This window comes from Capronia coronata (assembly GCF_000585585.1).
Source record: "Capronia coronata CBS 617.96 chromosome Unknown acBCG-supercont1.11, whole genome shotgun sequence".
In the NCBI taxonomy this organism is placed as follows: domain Eukaryota; kingdom Fungi; phylum Ascomycota; class Eurotiomycetes; order Chaetothyriales; family Herpotrichiellaceae; genus Capronia; species Capronia coronata.
Genome location: NW_006912903.1, coordinates 1,065,710 through 1,080,127, shown reverse-complemented (window position 1 = coordinate 1,080,127; position 14,418 = coordinate 1,065,710). Strand labels below are relative to the sequence as shown.

General features: G+C 53.5%; 4 protein-coding genes across 4 annotated transcripts; 1 reads left to right on the top strand and 3 right to left on the bottom strand.

Moving 5' to 3' along the window:
- Window positions 1–562: 562 nt before the first annotated feature.
- On the bottom strand, window positions 563–3,778 carry A1O1_09162 (DNA ligase 4; the record flags this gene model as incomplete). Its single annotated transcript, XM_007730018.1, has 1 exon — window positions 563–3,778. The coding sequence occupies one exon, from the start codon at window positions 3,776–3,778 to the stop codon at window positions 563–565; it is 3,216 nt and encodes a 1,071-aa protein (XP_007728208.1).
- A 566-nt stretch (window positions 3,779–4,344) lies between these two features.
- Window positions 4,345–6,273, top strand: A1O1_09161 (uncharacterized protein; the record flags this gene model as incomplete). Its single annotated transcript, XM_007730017.1, has 1 exon — window positions 4,345–6,273. The coding sequence occupies one exon, from the start codon at window positions 4,345–4,347 to the stop codon at window positions 6,271–6,273; it is 1,929 nt and encodes a 642-aa protein (XP_007728207.1).
- Window positions 6,274–7,645: 1,372 nt separating this feature from the next.
- A1O1_09160 (uncharacterized protein) lies at window positions 7,646–8,176 on the bottom strand (the record flags this gene model as incomplete). The annotated part of the gene is made up of 1 exon (XM_007730016.1): window positions 7,646–8,176. One exon carries the CDS (start codon window positions 8,174–8,176, stop codon window positions 7,646–7,648), a length of 531 nt encoding a protein of 176 aa, XP_007728206.1.
- Window positions 8,177–10,225: 2,049 nt separating this feature from the next.
- Window positions 10,226–13,360, bottom strand: A1O1_09159 (uncharacterized protein; the record flags this gene model as incomplete). Its single annotated transcript, XM_007730015.1, has 3 exons — window positions 10,226–11,555; window positions 11,626–11,994; window positions 12,051–13,360. 3 exons carry the CDS (start codon window positions 13,358–13,360, stop codon window positions 10,226–10,228), a joined length of 3,009 nt encoding a protein of 1,002 aa, XP_007728205.1.
- Window positions 13,361–14,418: the final 1,058 nt, after the last annotated feature.

Below are 14,418 nucleotides of genomic sequence, written 5' to 3'. Positions count from 1 at the left end.
GGCCAATATTGCTGGCTTTTTTGGACCACACGCAAGCAAGCGGGCAATTAAAGCGACCGAGCAGGCGAGGGGGGTATATACGAAAGAGTTCTTGATGCAGTATTATCAGCATCAGTATACACAATACAAGCTTCGGCTTTGCTTTTTCTCTGCTTGACATTGAATTATTAGTCCAATACCAACGGAGTAGAAACTGCAGGATCATAATTTACACTGTATACGGTTCAACCGACGAATCTGCGGTGCTACGAGATGTCTTCGCCGAGATCGAGCTTCAAATGATAATATGATATGATATGCTGTGGATAGACAAATTGGTATGTTATATAGGTAATTCATCTTATCGGCGACTGAGAAACATGAAATACTAGGTAGTTAAGTAGGTAGCTACCTGAGGCAATATAAGGGAGGTACGGTAGTACCGCAGCACGTATAAAAGTATATATATGGGTGTCTGGGTGGTGGATTGGTAGGTAAGTAATCAATTATCGCCTATTATTTGACAAGGCTTTAGAAGTCTCATTCTCATTCTCATGATCATCATCTGAAAGAAATCATTGAATCACCTGGCAACATACGCCTCCTCGTCGACTCGAGTACTCTCACGCCAACAAGTCCAAATCCACTCGGAGCTCACGATATGCGGGATCTTCCGGCCCTTCCAGCGCGCCACGGCTTTGCGGAGACCAGGCAGATCCGACGCGGAGTGCGCGACGATATGCGTGATGGTCTGTCTCTCGTTTTCGGAGAGTCTTGACAGGGTCGAGGAGGGAGGTCCAGACCTGGAATCAGACGCGGGTTCGGACGATGGGATTACCACCTTTGCTCCGGCAAAGAGAGCAATGTTGCGGATCGTAGTGACATCCACTGCTTCGACGGCAGCGTTCGAGTCCAAGTGGGACATCGAGTGTGATCCGTTCTGCTGTCCCTCTTCCGCCTCCGCCTTCACCTTTGTCTTCGCCTTCGTCTTCGCCTCATCTTGCGGCGATTGGTCAGGTTGGTCAAAGTACAAGACCAGCCCGTGAAACATATACCCCTTCATGTCGAGGTACTCGGGGAACAGCTCGGCGAATTTGTCCTCATCGTGGATTTGGCTGTCGTGGATATCAGCCATCTGATCCATGCATTTGCTGAGCTCGTCCACGCTGGTGTCGCGGGCGAAGCTGTCTCCGTAGTCGTCCACGTTGTCGGCATATCTGTCCTCCGACCCCGTTGGCACGAAGAACAGATGTCGCTCCGGCTCCATTGGCAACACAGCCTCCGGGTATCCTCTGGCGAAATCCTTCCGTGCTTGGTCGATACAGTCGAATATCCACATCGGCTTGACCATCTCCTTCTCGCCGCGCTTCTCCAGGCTTGCCACTTTCACGGTCCGTCGAGCAGCAACGCAGATGGTCTCTGCGACGGCATTATGCGTCTGGACGATCTTGCCGCCGTGGGCTTTCACCAGCGCCTCGAGTTCGAGCTTCGATGTCTTGGGTGCTGGCGATATCGACTCGGTCATGATATAGAACGTCAGCCCCTCAAAGACCTTCCCGCCAGGACCATCGGGCAAGGAGGCATTGTTGACGGCTTTGGCGTTGTATCCGGCAATGGTTATGACTTTCTTGCGTGGTGCAGGTTTCCGCTGTTTCTTTTTCTGGTCATCCACTTTCATCGCCTTCGTTTCCTGCTCCTTCTCGATGTTGTCACGCAGGTCTTTGAACTCTTCCAAAGACAAAGCGGTCCGCCAATCCCTGTCTCGGCGTAGTTTTTTGAACCGTGGGAACCGTAATGTCATACCACACCCGTAATCCTCACTTGTCGTCACTTGGGCCGCCTTGACTTCAAGCACCAGAGAGTCTTCAGGTTTGATCCAGACATCAGGCTTCTCTTTCTGGATGGTGGGTCCGCCTCCGAGCTCGATGTATTGCATTGGAGGCCTTTTTGCATCCCAATCGATCCATTTGCCATCTGTTTCGTGGCGAATGGTAGCGTAGTCATTCGCAGTCATGCCACCCCCGACCTTGAAGAACGAGACAAACTTTTGTGACGGCTCTCCACTGTCGAGCTCGGCCTCGCTCTCTCTCCGTGTCTGACTCTGTGTGGGCCGCTGACTCTGGCTTTGGATCTGACCCTTGTAACCAGCCGGGGCACGTAAGCCGCAGAGAAAACTCGACAACTTCCCTCCTCGCCGGCCAGAGCCGTAAAAAGCGCCGATGATCAGACAATCAAACGATTCGCCAAATCCAGTCATATACTCCGGCTTCACTTTCTGCCAGTCACCACTGCGGTCATCAAGACGGTACGCAGATCGAGGACTTTTGAGCATCAACCCTTCCGAGGCCTGGGCGACAACTTCACGCAACTCGACCTCGACGTCCTCAGCTGTCCTTCCAATCTTGTAGTCATGGAGTTCCAGGCGACGAGGTACAGTTCTGACACTCGCTTCCAGGGCTTTACGACGGTCTCGCAGAGTGTAGCGAGTCAGATTTTGCCCATTGAGGAGAAGAATGTCGAAGACACGGAAGAGCGGTCTCTGGCCTCCCGCGAACGGATTGCGTTGCTCAGCAAGAGCGGCCGTTTTCAAGCTGCCAAAGGGGACCGGTGCGTCCTGTTCGGGATCCCACGTAATCATCTCGCCATCCAGAATGATACTCTCGACATCCGGCCTGAAAGTGTTTTTGATGAACTGGGTCAGAGCGCTGGAGTCGTCCTCGAACCCTTCGCCATAGAGATACGTATAATCCTTGGCTTTCCGCGACCAGAACTTGAAACGTTTCTGTCCTGGCCATGATTCCTCGGTTACCATGTGTAATTGCATGCGTTCCCCATCTAGTTTCTCCTCAATCCAGAATTCGTCGTCTTCATCAGTGGGCCGCAGTCGTTGGACGATTTTCTGGAGTGACTCCTTTTCGTGTTGGGCGAGTTGCGGTTGGAAACATGACATCAACATGACTCCCGTCTCGTCACCTTCGAGACGTATATTGGGATCGTACAACTCCCAACATACCCGACGCAGGTTGCTGGACACATTGAACAGCGTCTCAGCATCGGGGTGGAAGATATGGAAGAACGTCTTCTCCGTCGCCCCAACTTTCATCTGCCGCAAGATGATCCGGATCAGCCACATAAGCTCTTCGGCGTTCATTCGTCTGTAGAACTCGGTTAGAATGTCTAATTGGCCTTCTTCCTTCGGCGCCGCCGATAGTTGGTCTAGAAGGTGGTTGACTTCTTCGATACTCATGTCCCCCACGTCAATCCTCATTGGCCGTTTGGAAATGACTTCGTAACATCGTAAGGCGAAATCTCCAGCGGATTTGCTCTGGCCAGGGATTTTCCAGTGGAGGAGATTGAAGCCATCCTCCGAATTCTTATCAATCTTCATGATCTTCACCAGGAGTTTACCAAGTATCTTCTCTTTCAGACCATAGACGCCGCGGTCTCGATCTTTGTCGGGAATGATGAGACGGAACGCTGGATAGAAATCTTTTCCCACGTCTCGTCGCCATCGAGCGATGTATCGTTCAATGATGGCTCGACGTCTCTCGGATGGGGATGTACTGTTGTGAGCATTTGGACCTACTTTTCTTCGGTTGGTGGTCGCCGCATTTGGTTTGTTCGTCCTGTTTTCAATGAGAGGATTGAAAAGGTCTTCGAAGAGGGTGTGGAATGGGAGTGTTGGAGAGTGATTTTGGGGCCGATTTGGGTATTCTTCGTCTAGCTGTCGTTCTGTCTCAGCTGGGTCGTGGGAATGCCCATGCGTGGAGACGACATCCATATCTTCATCGTCCGACATGTTGGCCAAGGCAATCGCCTCTCAATTTGGGAAGACGGTCGGACGTGCTTCATGTGCGCATCGCGGTAACCATACGCAGTGCTAGGAGAGATGTTCATAGAGTTGACCTACTCCGCAACCGGGAGGAGAATTCAATGTTTCTCTGTGTCTCTATACAAATTCATCTGTTCAGGCGGCGGCGGGGATGAGATGGAAGTCGGGAAGATAGTACGTCACATCCCCCAGGTGCCACACGCCACACGCCACACGCGCGCGTTGAGTGACGCGCCGAGAAGAAACGCGCAGTCATGTGGCCACGGTCGAGTCTTCGGATGACGGCGGACGATCATTCACCCTGCGCAGTTTTGAGGCTGACAACCTGTCTACACCAGGTACCGACTATACCTACAGACTTACACTTTGCAACCTCCCATCATCGTTCCCTTCTCCATGCTTTAACTCTAATGACCACAATGAGAGCCGTCTTGTTACAGCACCCTTACTAAGCAGAGCGCGACTCCTCACGCTCGTTTCTGTCTGCGTTGGATGCTTGCGCATCTCTGTCTGGCCCATGGTCTCATGGATTGATGACGGAGAAGCAGGCACGGCGTCCACCTGTGGCGCCCAAGCCCTCGTTCATTCACCAAGATGCTACTACAGTAAAGATCTCTCCGCTGCCTTCGCCGGCCTTGCAGGGTGCTACTACCGCCTTCGGCCCCGGACCGGTCAAAGTCTCCAATGCCGTATCTTCACATAATCCGTCGACAGGAGCATTGCTTGCTGCAACCGCCGCGGCCGGCAAGAGGCAACAGGCGCAGCAACAGGCGCAGCAACAGCACTGGCAAAATGCTCCGAAAAATGGCCTGGTCGCTCAGCTACAGTCATCGGGATCCCGCGGTCGCCAACCTGCCACTAGAAATGAATCATTCGCGGCTAGCCAGTCCTCCCCGTCCCCTCCAAAGGCTCGTTTCCAGCCGCATTCTCCTCAGTCCACCACCTCTGCCGTTGCTCAAGTGGCAGCCTCGGCCGCAACAAGTCCCGTCCGCCAGCCCGAATCAAAAGAAGACTTGACCTCGTTATACCTCCCTGGAATTGAACGGTTAGATGGAATGCGCCTGCGTTCAAGAAGCACCAGCAGCGTGCAGAGCGATACGGTTCTGTCTGCTCAAAGAAGTCCGGCCGCACTTGCAGGGGCCATAGCTTCAATGACCAATGCTCCAGTTCAAGACCGAGGACAGATCGAGGACAAGCAAAAGACTGATTTGAGCGGCATCTCACACCTGTTCTTGTCACCATCGCACCCTTCCACGGGGTCAAGTCCATCTCCTTCTCCATCTGGGACAGCGGCGGCCGCCGTGGCGACTAGGAATGCTGCTGCTGCTGCTGCTGCGACCGCGGAGGCGAGGCGACGAGAGGAGTCTGTGTTCGGCGAGAGTAGGCTGAGTGACTCGTTTTCCGAGAATGTTGCGTTGTCCCCATCACTAGCGAAAGGTTCAAGCTGGCCAGAGATCAAACTGACTCCGCCGGAAACCAATTCGGATACGGATTCCGAGTCTCTCGACGATTATGAGTCTGCTCCGGAGACTCCTCAAGAGCCACGTTCAGCGCCTGTCCCGCTGAGGAGGCCAGGCCGCGCGGCAACTGTCGCTCAAGAGAACGCCAATGCTCACAACGCCGAGGCTCCCATCTTGGACGCTCGTACCAAAATGACGGCAAGCTCGCTCGCCGATGCAATGGTGGCTTCGTCACTAGCATCACAGCAATCTGCCTCGCGCGTTGCATCCCCAGCAAGAAACGGCCAGCCGCCACCTCCACCTCCGAAACCGCGCCGACGATCAAGGTCGGCAAGTCTATTCGAAACTGGCAAACCACACCTCCCGTTCCTCGGTCGTGGCAGCGAGACGGCGCCACAAACACCAAAGTTGCCTCCGCGCAAGCAAAGGCCTATGAGGCAAACAATGCGGAGTCCATCGCCGGACCATCGTGAAAAAGACGACGAACCGGCCAAACGAGGCCGCCGACATTGGCGACGCCATCCCAACATGCACCATGAAGGCGACCGCAAGAGATGGCGCGACCTTGTGACCGACCGAGAACGCAAACGGTACGAAGGAGTGTGGGCGGCAAACAGGGGTCTTTTGGTCGATCTGGACCTCGCCATTCTCGAGGCCCTGCAGGAGCAATCACAACATTCACAACAACAACAGCAGCAGCAGCAGCCACAACACCCCGCCCACAAAAATATTGTGAATCCCGCCGATTTGGTGGTCAATGTCGTGGTGCGGGATATCTGGGAGCGCAGCCGCCTCCCCAAGGACGTTCTAGAAGAGGTCTGGGACCTCGTGGCCGCGCCGGGAGCCACAGCCGTGAACCGCGAAGAGTTTGTGATCGGCCTGTGGCTGATCGACCAGCGGCTCAAGGGCCGCAAACTGCCCGTCAAGGTGTCGCCGAGCGTGTGGCAGAGCGTACGGCATCCGCAGGGCGTGAGGATTCGCAACAAATCGATGCACAAGTAGATAGGTGTTCTGAGTGAGATACCCCCGGCCTAGGCCTGATACTACCTAAAGGTACCTATGCCTACCTTAGATAGATTATAGAGTAAATGCGGGATCAAAGACATGAGTGTCCTCGGAATCAACGCATCTTTCTACCCTCCCTATCACAATTGCATCAATACCTGTAGTGAACGAAGATAACTTACTTAGTAAGGTCATGTCACAGTACACAGTACACATCCATCAATCAATGAGTGAGTGATTGACGAAACCATCATACTAGGGTCGCCGTGGAGGCTGACATGGGATGAGATACCGTGCTTAGGAGGGCAGCTGCTCATAAGTACTAGAACTAGTAGCACTTTACTGCCCATGCTACGACGATGATGGCCACAACTTACAGAGGGAGGTAGGTAGGTAGGTAGGTACCTATATATATATATATATCGAGGTCCACAACGTGACAACATGACTTGGCTACAACACAGGCATACTATTAGAGAACTCTTGGTGGAAGGTCGTCCAAAGTATTCTGAACCTGGGTAGATGGTTATTAGGTATGTATAGATGTCGATATGTAGGTAGGCAAGAGATAGTTTGGTCAAAGCTTTTGATCGTATCAGGGATATCAAGCTCCTAGAGATTCCAAATGGAATAATATACGTAGTAAATTGATCAATCCACACTCAAAAAATGCAAGATCAAGTTCGGCTGGGGTATCAAGATTCGTGGGTCACATCAAGTAATAATGTACAGTTGGGTGGAAAGGTAAGGCATAATCGTCTCGTCGCCTCGTCACCTCTTCCCTTTCGTTGCTCTTCCTCTGACTTCTCCTGCATCGACTTCCTTTCGTCCTCGTCGACTTGACTCATTCGATCTCTCTTATCGTGGCTGTGACAGCCAGATGCGGCGGAGATAAGGCCGATCTCGAAACAGGAGTTGTCCGAAACTAGGTCATGCGCCAGCCGGTTTTCACCGCCCGTGTCAGTCTAGTCGGCGGTGTAACATTGAGTTTCTTTTGGACGGCAGGAGATGCTAGAAATGTTCAAGTTCAAGTTTCATGACCAGTTTGGAACGCGCGGCCCAATAGGTTGTGGCCGGAGCCCGCATACCAGGACTTTGTCAAGTTGGCTCGGAGCGTGGGGTTGATGGTGTCACCAACAGAGGTCGGCTAAATTGACACAACCAATCAATGAGCATCATCGGTAGGAGAGTTTCCGATCGCGGTCGGATGTCCAGATCCAGGATGATTTCTTGGTTCTGTTGTCTCATCCATCGTCAACAATCCGTTGAACCATGGAGAGAGGAGTCGTAGCTTCGTAACGTCGTAGCACTGAATGCTTGGATGGTTGGTAGGTGGGTTGCATGCTAGAGATGCAGGACTTGTATCCCTTCAATCATCTTCGTCGACCTCGACAGCAGTCTCCTTGACCAAGATCGGTCGCGTTTGGCGCCAGCTCTGGCTCTTGTATTTGTACAGCGAAGCGGTTGGTGGAGGAGGCGGTCGGCGGTTGGGACTGGGAATCGTGGACTTGGACTCATGGTCTTCAGAGTCTTGAAGAGGGTCGAGTTGGATGTCGTGAACATGATCGGTATCACTCTCAGATTGATGGTATTGGTAATCCGTCTCGTCGTCATCGTCGTCGTAGATGGCCACTTCGCCTAACCTGACAGCGTCTTCGTCCTCATCCTCGATGGGATCTTCGAAGGGGTCGGAATCTGTATCTGACTCGGAGTCCACGAGGACTGTTTCGGAGGGCTCGGCGACTTCTCGCGACCAGCGACGGATGTTGTCGACGATGGCGGCATGGGCGACAATGCGGTGGAGGTCGGGGGTCGGTCGACGACACTCTTTGTCGAGTTTGATCTGGGAGAGGTGGAAGACTTTGTAGGCCGTGACGGCGGGATTCGTCGAGGTCAACATGGTTGACATGGTTGGAGGTCAATGGTCAAGAGGTTGATGAATTGCAGAGGAGAATTGATGCGGTGATATGGATGTGATGCCAGGCTTCCAAGTAGTTAACTTGAATTCCAATGAATCATGACGGACCAGAAGAAACAAACACACTGGCACCAGAAACCGGGTTACGTAGGCTATATGGGTTTTGCATCAGCCGTACAATGCAGTGGACCGGGCGGAGCAGGGCAGAGAAAGAAGCGAAGGAAGACGGCGGAAGAGAATAGCCGGCCGGAGATGCGGGATACCAGAGTGGCAGTGGCAGTGGCAGGTTGGCAGGTTGGCAGGTACCTACGTCGCATCGTTAACGACAAAAGTCGAACTCTATGGGCAAATAATACTCCCTAGAACAACCTAACTAGGTCCTAGAACACCTGGGGAACAAGGATTTTAGGGACTAGTCGTACAGAATATTCGGTATTATTGGATGGCTGAGGACGCGAGGCCCGTGTGGTCATGTCATGTCATCATGTGAGGCTGTACAGAGTAATATGTAATGAATAATCTGTCAACGCTAAGGTACTAGATGCTAATCACTAATAAACTTGGGCTCGAATTTAATGATTGAAAAAATTTCCCACCTGTCGATTCTTCCGGAAGACACGGCTGTTGACACAGGGCTGACGGGCAATCGACTCGCTATTTCGCTGTCCTCGCTACGTTCGCTACGTTCGCTACGTTCGCTACGTTCGCTACGTTCGCTGTCCTCGCTTAGGAAGTATCATGAAGTAAAGTTTGCGTGTTGCAAAAAAATTAATCCCCTCGTCCCACTCCACGGTATTTTCCATGCTTTGAGTCAGCACAGCTTACCTGCTACTACTCCTCTGCAGCGAACTCTTGGATTCGTACACTGCACTTCATGCAATGCCGGATGTGACGAGCCGGATTCAGTCAGTGCAAGGATCATGCGGCTGATCTTTGACGATATACAGAGCACTCTCTATGAAGACAATGAGCAAACGAGGCGGAAGGACTTTTCCGCTACTACGATCCCACTTCGATTCATGGTGCACGAACTACGTATTGATCCAGCATCTTCCGCGGTAAGGGGCGCAGACTGCGGAGAAGATTTTATTAGCACCTCCTACTAGCAGCGATTCGACGCTTCTAGAGATGCGATGCAGCGATCGGATCCAGATCCCAGGTAACGTGACTGCCTTGGTACCTAGATTCATGCCATGACGTCGAGATGACCGATGACTTCGACAGTACTACTCTAGAGTAGTATGTTGCTTGTAACTACCACCCTATCACGTTCTTGATCGACGGGCTACGAGTATGTCTCCTCACTGCATGACAACTGCTTCCATTCCCCAGCTCGCCGTGGACTGCGTTTGATGTGCAAGGTACGCAGTCCGAATTCGCTTCGACTTCAGCCCCATGCATGCCATCCAGGTGCTGGGCTGATTAAGGTATATCAGCATTGCACAACTGTGAGCATGCATGATTACCTCACGTAAGTGCGGTAAGTGGCCTGAGTTCAAGTTGTTCCCTTCCATCGTACCGGTGAGGCCGGGTAAATATCTCCCCAACACAACCTTTCGGTTTACGTTCGGAGTAACAATTCCCTCCCTCCATCATCCATCCCCCGGCCGACTCGAGTCATCCACGCGGCTTACTCGTACATCCGGTATCTGGGACCTTGAATCTCACTCAGCGCGCTGTTCAGATCCCATTCTAGCAAAAGCCACCTCCAATCACAAACCGAAGCCCTGGATTCTCGGTTCCGAGCTCTTCGCAGTATACAGTCAGATGCAAGCTGGAGACGCAGAAGAGACGAGGGAAGAGACAGTTTGGATACAGCAACAGAGACAGAGCCTGTGTCTCCCCATTTGCCTTAGATGACTGCGGAAAGAAGAAACAAAAAAGAAAAGATCTCACTTCATTCATTACTTCATGCATCACTCATTGTCATCATCACCATCATGCATCTTGCCTAGTGGGTTGCTCAATATTCATCGAGCATTAGGACCTTCAGGACATCCCAATCCAATCCATACATCCTGTACCCTTGGACTAGTAGTACATATCATCATCAAACCTCATACTGTTCTGAGCCTGCATTGACCGGTTCTTGCCCCAGCCGAAGTCTCGATTGGATCCCGTGCCCGTGCCCGTTCCCGTTCCCATGGACATATTCATCCCTTTACTCGTCCGTCCCCACCCGTTGCTGGTCGGTTGATACTGGCCGTACCCGATGCCGCCACTTCCAGGTCCGGCATCATACGCAGCACCATATTGCGAGTGCACTCCGCCGCCCATATAGGCAGGCGAGTTGCCATTGGTATTGGTACGGCTTGCACTGCTGGAGTTGTCGGGCATGCCGTTACCGGCCCCAACGCCGCCGCCGCCCGGGCTATCCTCAAAGAACGACAGATCTAGAGTGCCCCAGTCCTGCTGGGTGTCGCCGTCGCCGCCGCCCCAATTCTCAAAGCCCATGGCCAGCTGGCTCTGGTCCTTGAAGATCCAGTCCTGCGTCTCCTCGATCAGGCTGTCGATCCCGCCAAACAGTCTCGCCGCATTCTGCGTTTCGCCCACGTTGGCACCCGACGCAGTGGCAGACGCGCCGGCCGAGGAACTCGCCATGCGCGCCAGGTGCGTGTTCCAGGCATCCTGTTGCGCTTTCGTCAGGTATGTCAAGTTCGACGCTCGCACGCGGTGTGGGTCACGACTCAAATCCGCTGCGGTGGACGGAGGCATCGAGATGTTGCCGGACGACCGCCGTGTCTCGATTAGGTCGGAGGGCGAAGGCGCCATCGCTGCAGACAAGCCACTCGACATGACCGGTATGTTCATGGATGGTTGCCGGCGACTTTGTTGCCGCTGATGTTGAGAATTTCGAGCCATCAGGTCTGGTACTGGCTGCGAACTGATCTGCGTGGCCATGGTCGCCAGCGAGCGAGGTGAGATGGGCGAGGGAGCATTTTCGGCTGCCAGCCCCCACTTGTTCCGCACCCGCGTATAGACAATCTCGGCTTCTTCAGGCATTTCAATGTTCCACCGATCCGCGCACAGTCGTAGCACTCGGAGAGTGCGTCGCGCGGCCGTCCAACATTCACCCATCTCCTCGAGGTGTTTGACGCCGTGGATGATGTCTCGTCGCGCATTCTTGTCCGGCAGATTCAGGAGGTGGATCGTGCATGCCGAGTGGGTAATATAGATGGCGATGTTGCATATCTGACGCAGACCGTGTGTGCGCTTATACAGCCGCAGCAGTTTCGAGATGGCCGCAGCACCCTGTGTGCAGTATTTCCGTGGCGACACGTGTGCGGGAAGAGGCGACGTCGTTCGGGTATACTTCAAAAACGGCCGGTACAGATGGATGTACAACAGCTGGAAGAACATGCTGATGTGGATAGCGTCAGTTTCAGATCACGGTCGGAGCTCATCTGCCCCCAAAACGTCGTCCAACTTACTGCATCAGCAACACTTGTGGCAACTGGCCTTCCCGTGGCTCCATCTCCGCGGGCAGAGCTTGCTTCCATGCCTCCAGCCGGGTATGCAAGTCAGTCAGCCGTTTGAGCTCGGCTTGTTTCGTCAGCGGCTTGTCTCGTTGTTGTGGGTTGTAGAACGAGGTCAACAGATCGCCCGAGATCTCGGCGAGTTTGGCCAACTGCAATGCCACCGCTCTAGTTCTCGCCGGTTGAGCATGTGTATGGACCACCCCGGCGTCGGTGTAGGGCGACCACACCTCGCTATCCTCGGACGGGAACACGTCGGGCTTTTTGACCGCCACATCGGGCATCTGCAGCTGCGGTTGTCTGCCTAGATAATTCGACCAGCACCTGATCACATTAGTTCAAGAACAGAGCAGAACAGAACAAAACAGGTCGCAACATACTTGTCGAACAAGAAACAACCGGAGAAGGTGATCCGCCTGGCATCAATATCCTCATCGGCCAGGCGCGAGGACTCATTGATGGGAGCGGCATCGACATTCAACCCCAGATCACAAGCCATGCGGAAACTCATGCCGCTGTAGACCCAGCCTTTACTTTCGCGGCCACAGCCGGCCTCTCTGACCGACATCAGCGCCAAAGCCTGGACGGTGCAGAGTTTGGCATTGGCGAATTCGTCGTCCTCATACAGCAATCTCTTGGACTCGGCGAAGAAATGGTCTCCCGTCGTGGCCGAATCCTCGGGATCGGCCCTCGCCTCGGGTCTCGTCGAAAAGTGACATCCCAGGGCGAGCATGACATTGACCAGCAGCGGCGAGCAGTACTGCGACGACTTCCCCGTCAAGAAATCGCGATAGAACAGCTCCTTGGACAAGGTGGTGAAGAAGGCGTAATGCCAGCAGAAATACATGTTCATGAAATGCAGCACCAGCTCCTTGTCCTGCGTCACCGTCGTCCACGACAGGATGGCCTCTTCTCGCGGTCGCACCACATGACCTGCAGCGAGACTACTAGCCGCCGGGTTCCTCTGCTGTTCATATTCCTCGGGGAACCAGATGAGATTCGACGTTCCCCCAATGAACTTGACCGACCCGTCTAGCATCAGGTCGCCCATCTTGCCGGAAAGCTCGGCCTCGAACTTCGGAACCGCCGCCAGCGACTGGTCTGCGCCGTAGACGGGCGAGTCGGGCGCATCTTCTTCCAGACTTTTCGCCTGCGCCTGCGCCTCGGTAATACTGCCCGCCAGCTCTTCGAGGCTGTCGCACGTTCGGATCTGACGTACCAGATCCATCACGTCGTCTTCTTCCGCGTTGAGGATGGCCTGGATCAGGATCTGCAGGGTCGAGTTCTTGGCCTTGGAACTGTCGATTTCCTTCTTGTACACGCCTTTGCGCCGGTGGTCGGTGTGTGGTGCGTATTCGCATTCCGTCAGATAGACGGATGCGCAGGCGGCGCATTTGGGTAGGTTTCCGTCGCATTTCGATTTGCGCTTGCGACAGGCTACGCATGCCGTGCTTACGCAGCGTCTTTTGGAGGATGCGCTGCCTCCGTCCTTGTCCTTGTCTTTGTCTTTGCCTCCATCTCTGCTCTTGTTCTTTCTTCTGGCCGAAGTCGACGTCGGAGCTGGAGCTGAAGCTGAAGCCGAAGCCGAACTCGTGGCACTGGCGCCGGGTTCTGTCCCTCCCAAAGATCGTTGAAGCGGAGAGGTTTGCTGAGCCGGCTGTTCTGGCTTCAAGTTGATCTCGTCGTCCATCGTGGCATATAGTGTAGTGTATCTTATGGATTTCTAAAACATCGAGTTCGCCTTATCGGGACATGGAGGTTTTGAAGTCTGCGGGAGCGCGGTGTGAGCATTGACTGGAAGCTATCGTGCCAGGCGAGTATCGCATTGCGGTGGCCAATTGTTGTCGTTGTCGTTGTCGTTGTAGTCTAGTCAGATGAGGGTCTATTGGTGGTCAGGGAGAGTTCTTCTGCGATCAGGGATTTGATTCAACGACGCCGCAAAGAGTACAGTCCGGAACAGGGTCGTATGAGGCTGGCTTGAGGCGATCTCGGCGAGCGTAGAGCAGGGTCTGCGAGGAGGGAGTCCGTCCGTGGGGAAGGGGGGAGGAAGATAACAGGGACGCGGGTCGAAATCGTCGTATCTTGCAAGACCTACTACGTACTAGGAGTAGGAGTAGGTAGGTACTGATACTGAGAGTGCGGCTTGGTCAGCAGTCCAGATGAGTAGTCCCTACGTACATCTGCTCGCAATGGGTCTCGGTCTCAAGCCCGTTAGTATCTGGTATTTCTCGACGGACAGAATAGCCCTAATAAGAGCAGATCAACGACTGGAGTCAAGAGCGCGGGGTGTGTGACACAACATGAGTACTCTAGTACCTTTACTTGCGGCTCCTTAGGCCTATTGAAATTTTGAAGGGCGCCTAGGGCCTCTACCAAGATCTGGCGGTGCCACTTATTTCAAGTTTGTAGGGTAGCCATGGCGATCGCAGTCTGCAAGCCGGGCCTCTTAGCCTCTTGATTCGCAGCCAGAAAGAAGATTACCAATAAATCACGTCTGTTAGGCCCGTTGCACAGGTTGGGGATCCAGGCCGAGAGCTCTCAGAGATATGCAGATGCCATTCCTAGTACTGCTCTGTAGCATCGAACGAAACAATAACGGGGCACAAGGGGCATATTCTGTTGGAATAGGAAAAGAACAACGACAAGTCTGCAGGCTCTGTTGTAGAAACAATTGTTTGTGCTGTCTTCTGTCTTAGAAAGCTCCATGTTCCTCATGCCTGTCCTGTCCTGTCGTGAAACATCACAGGT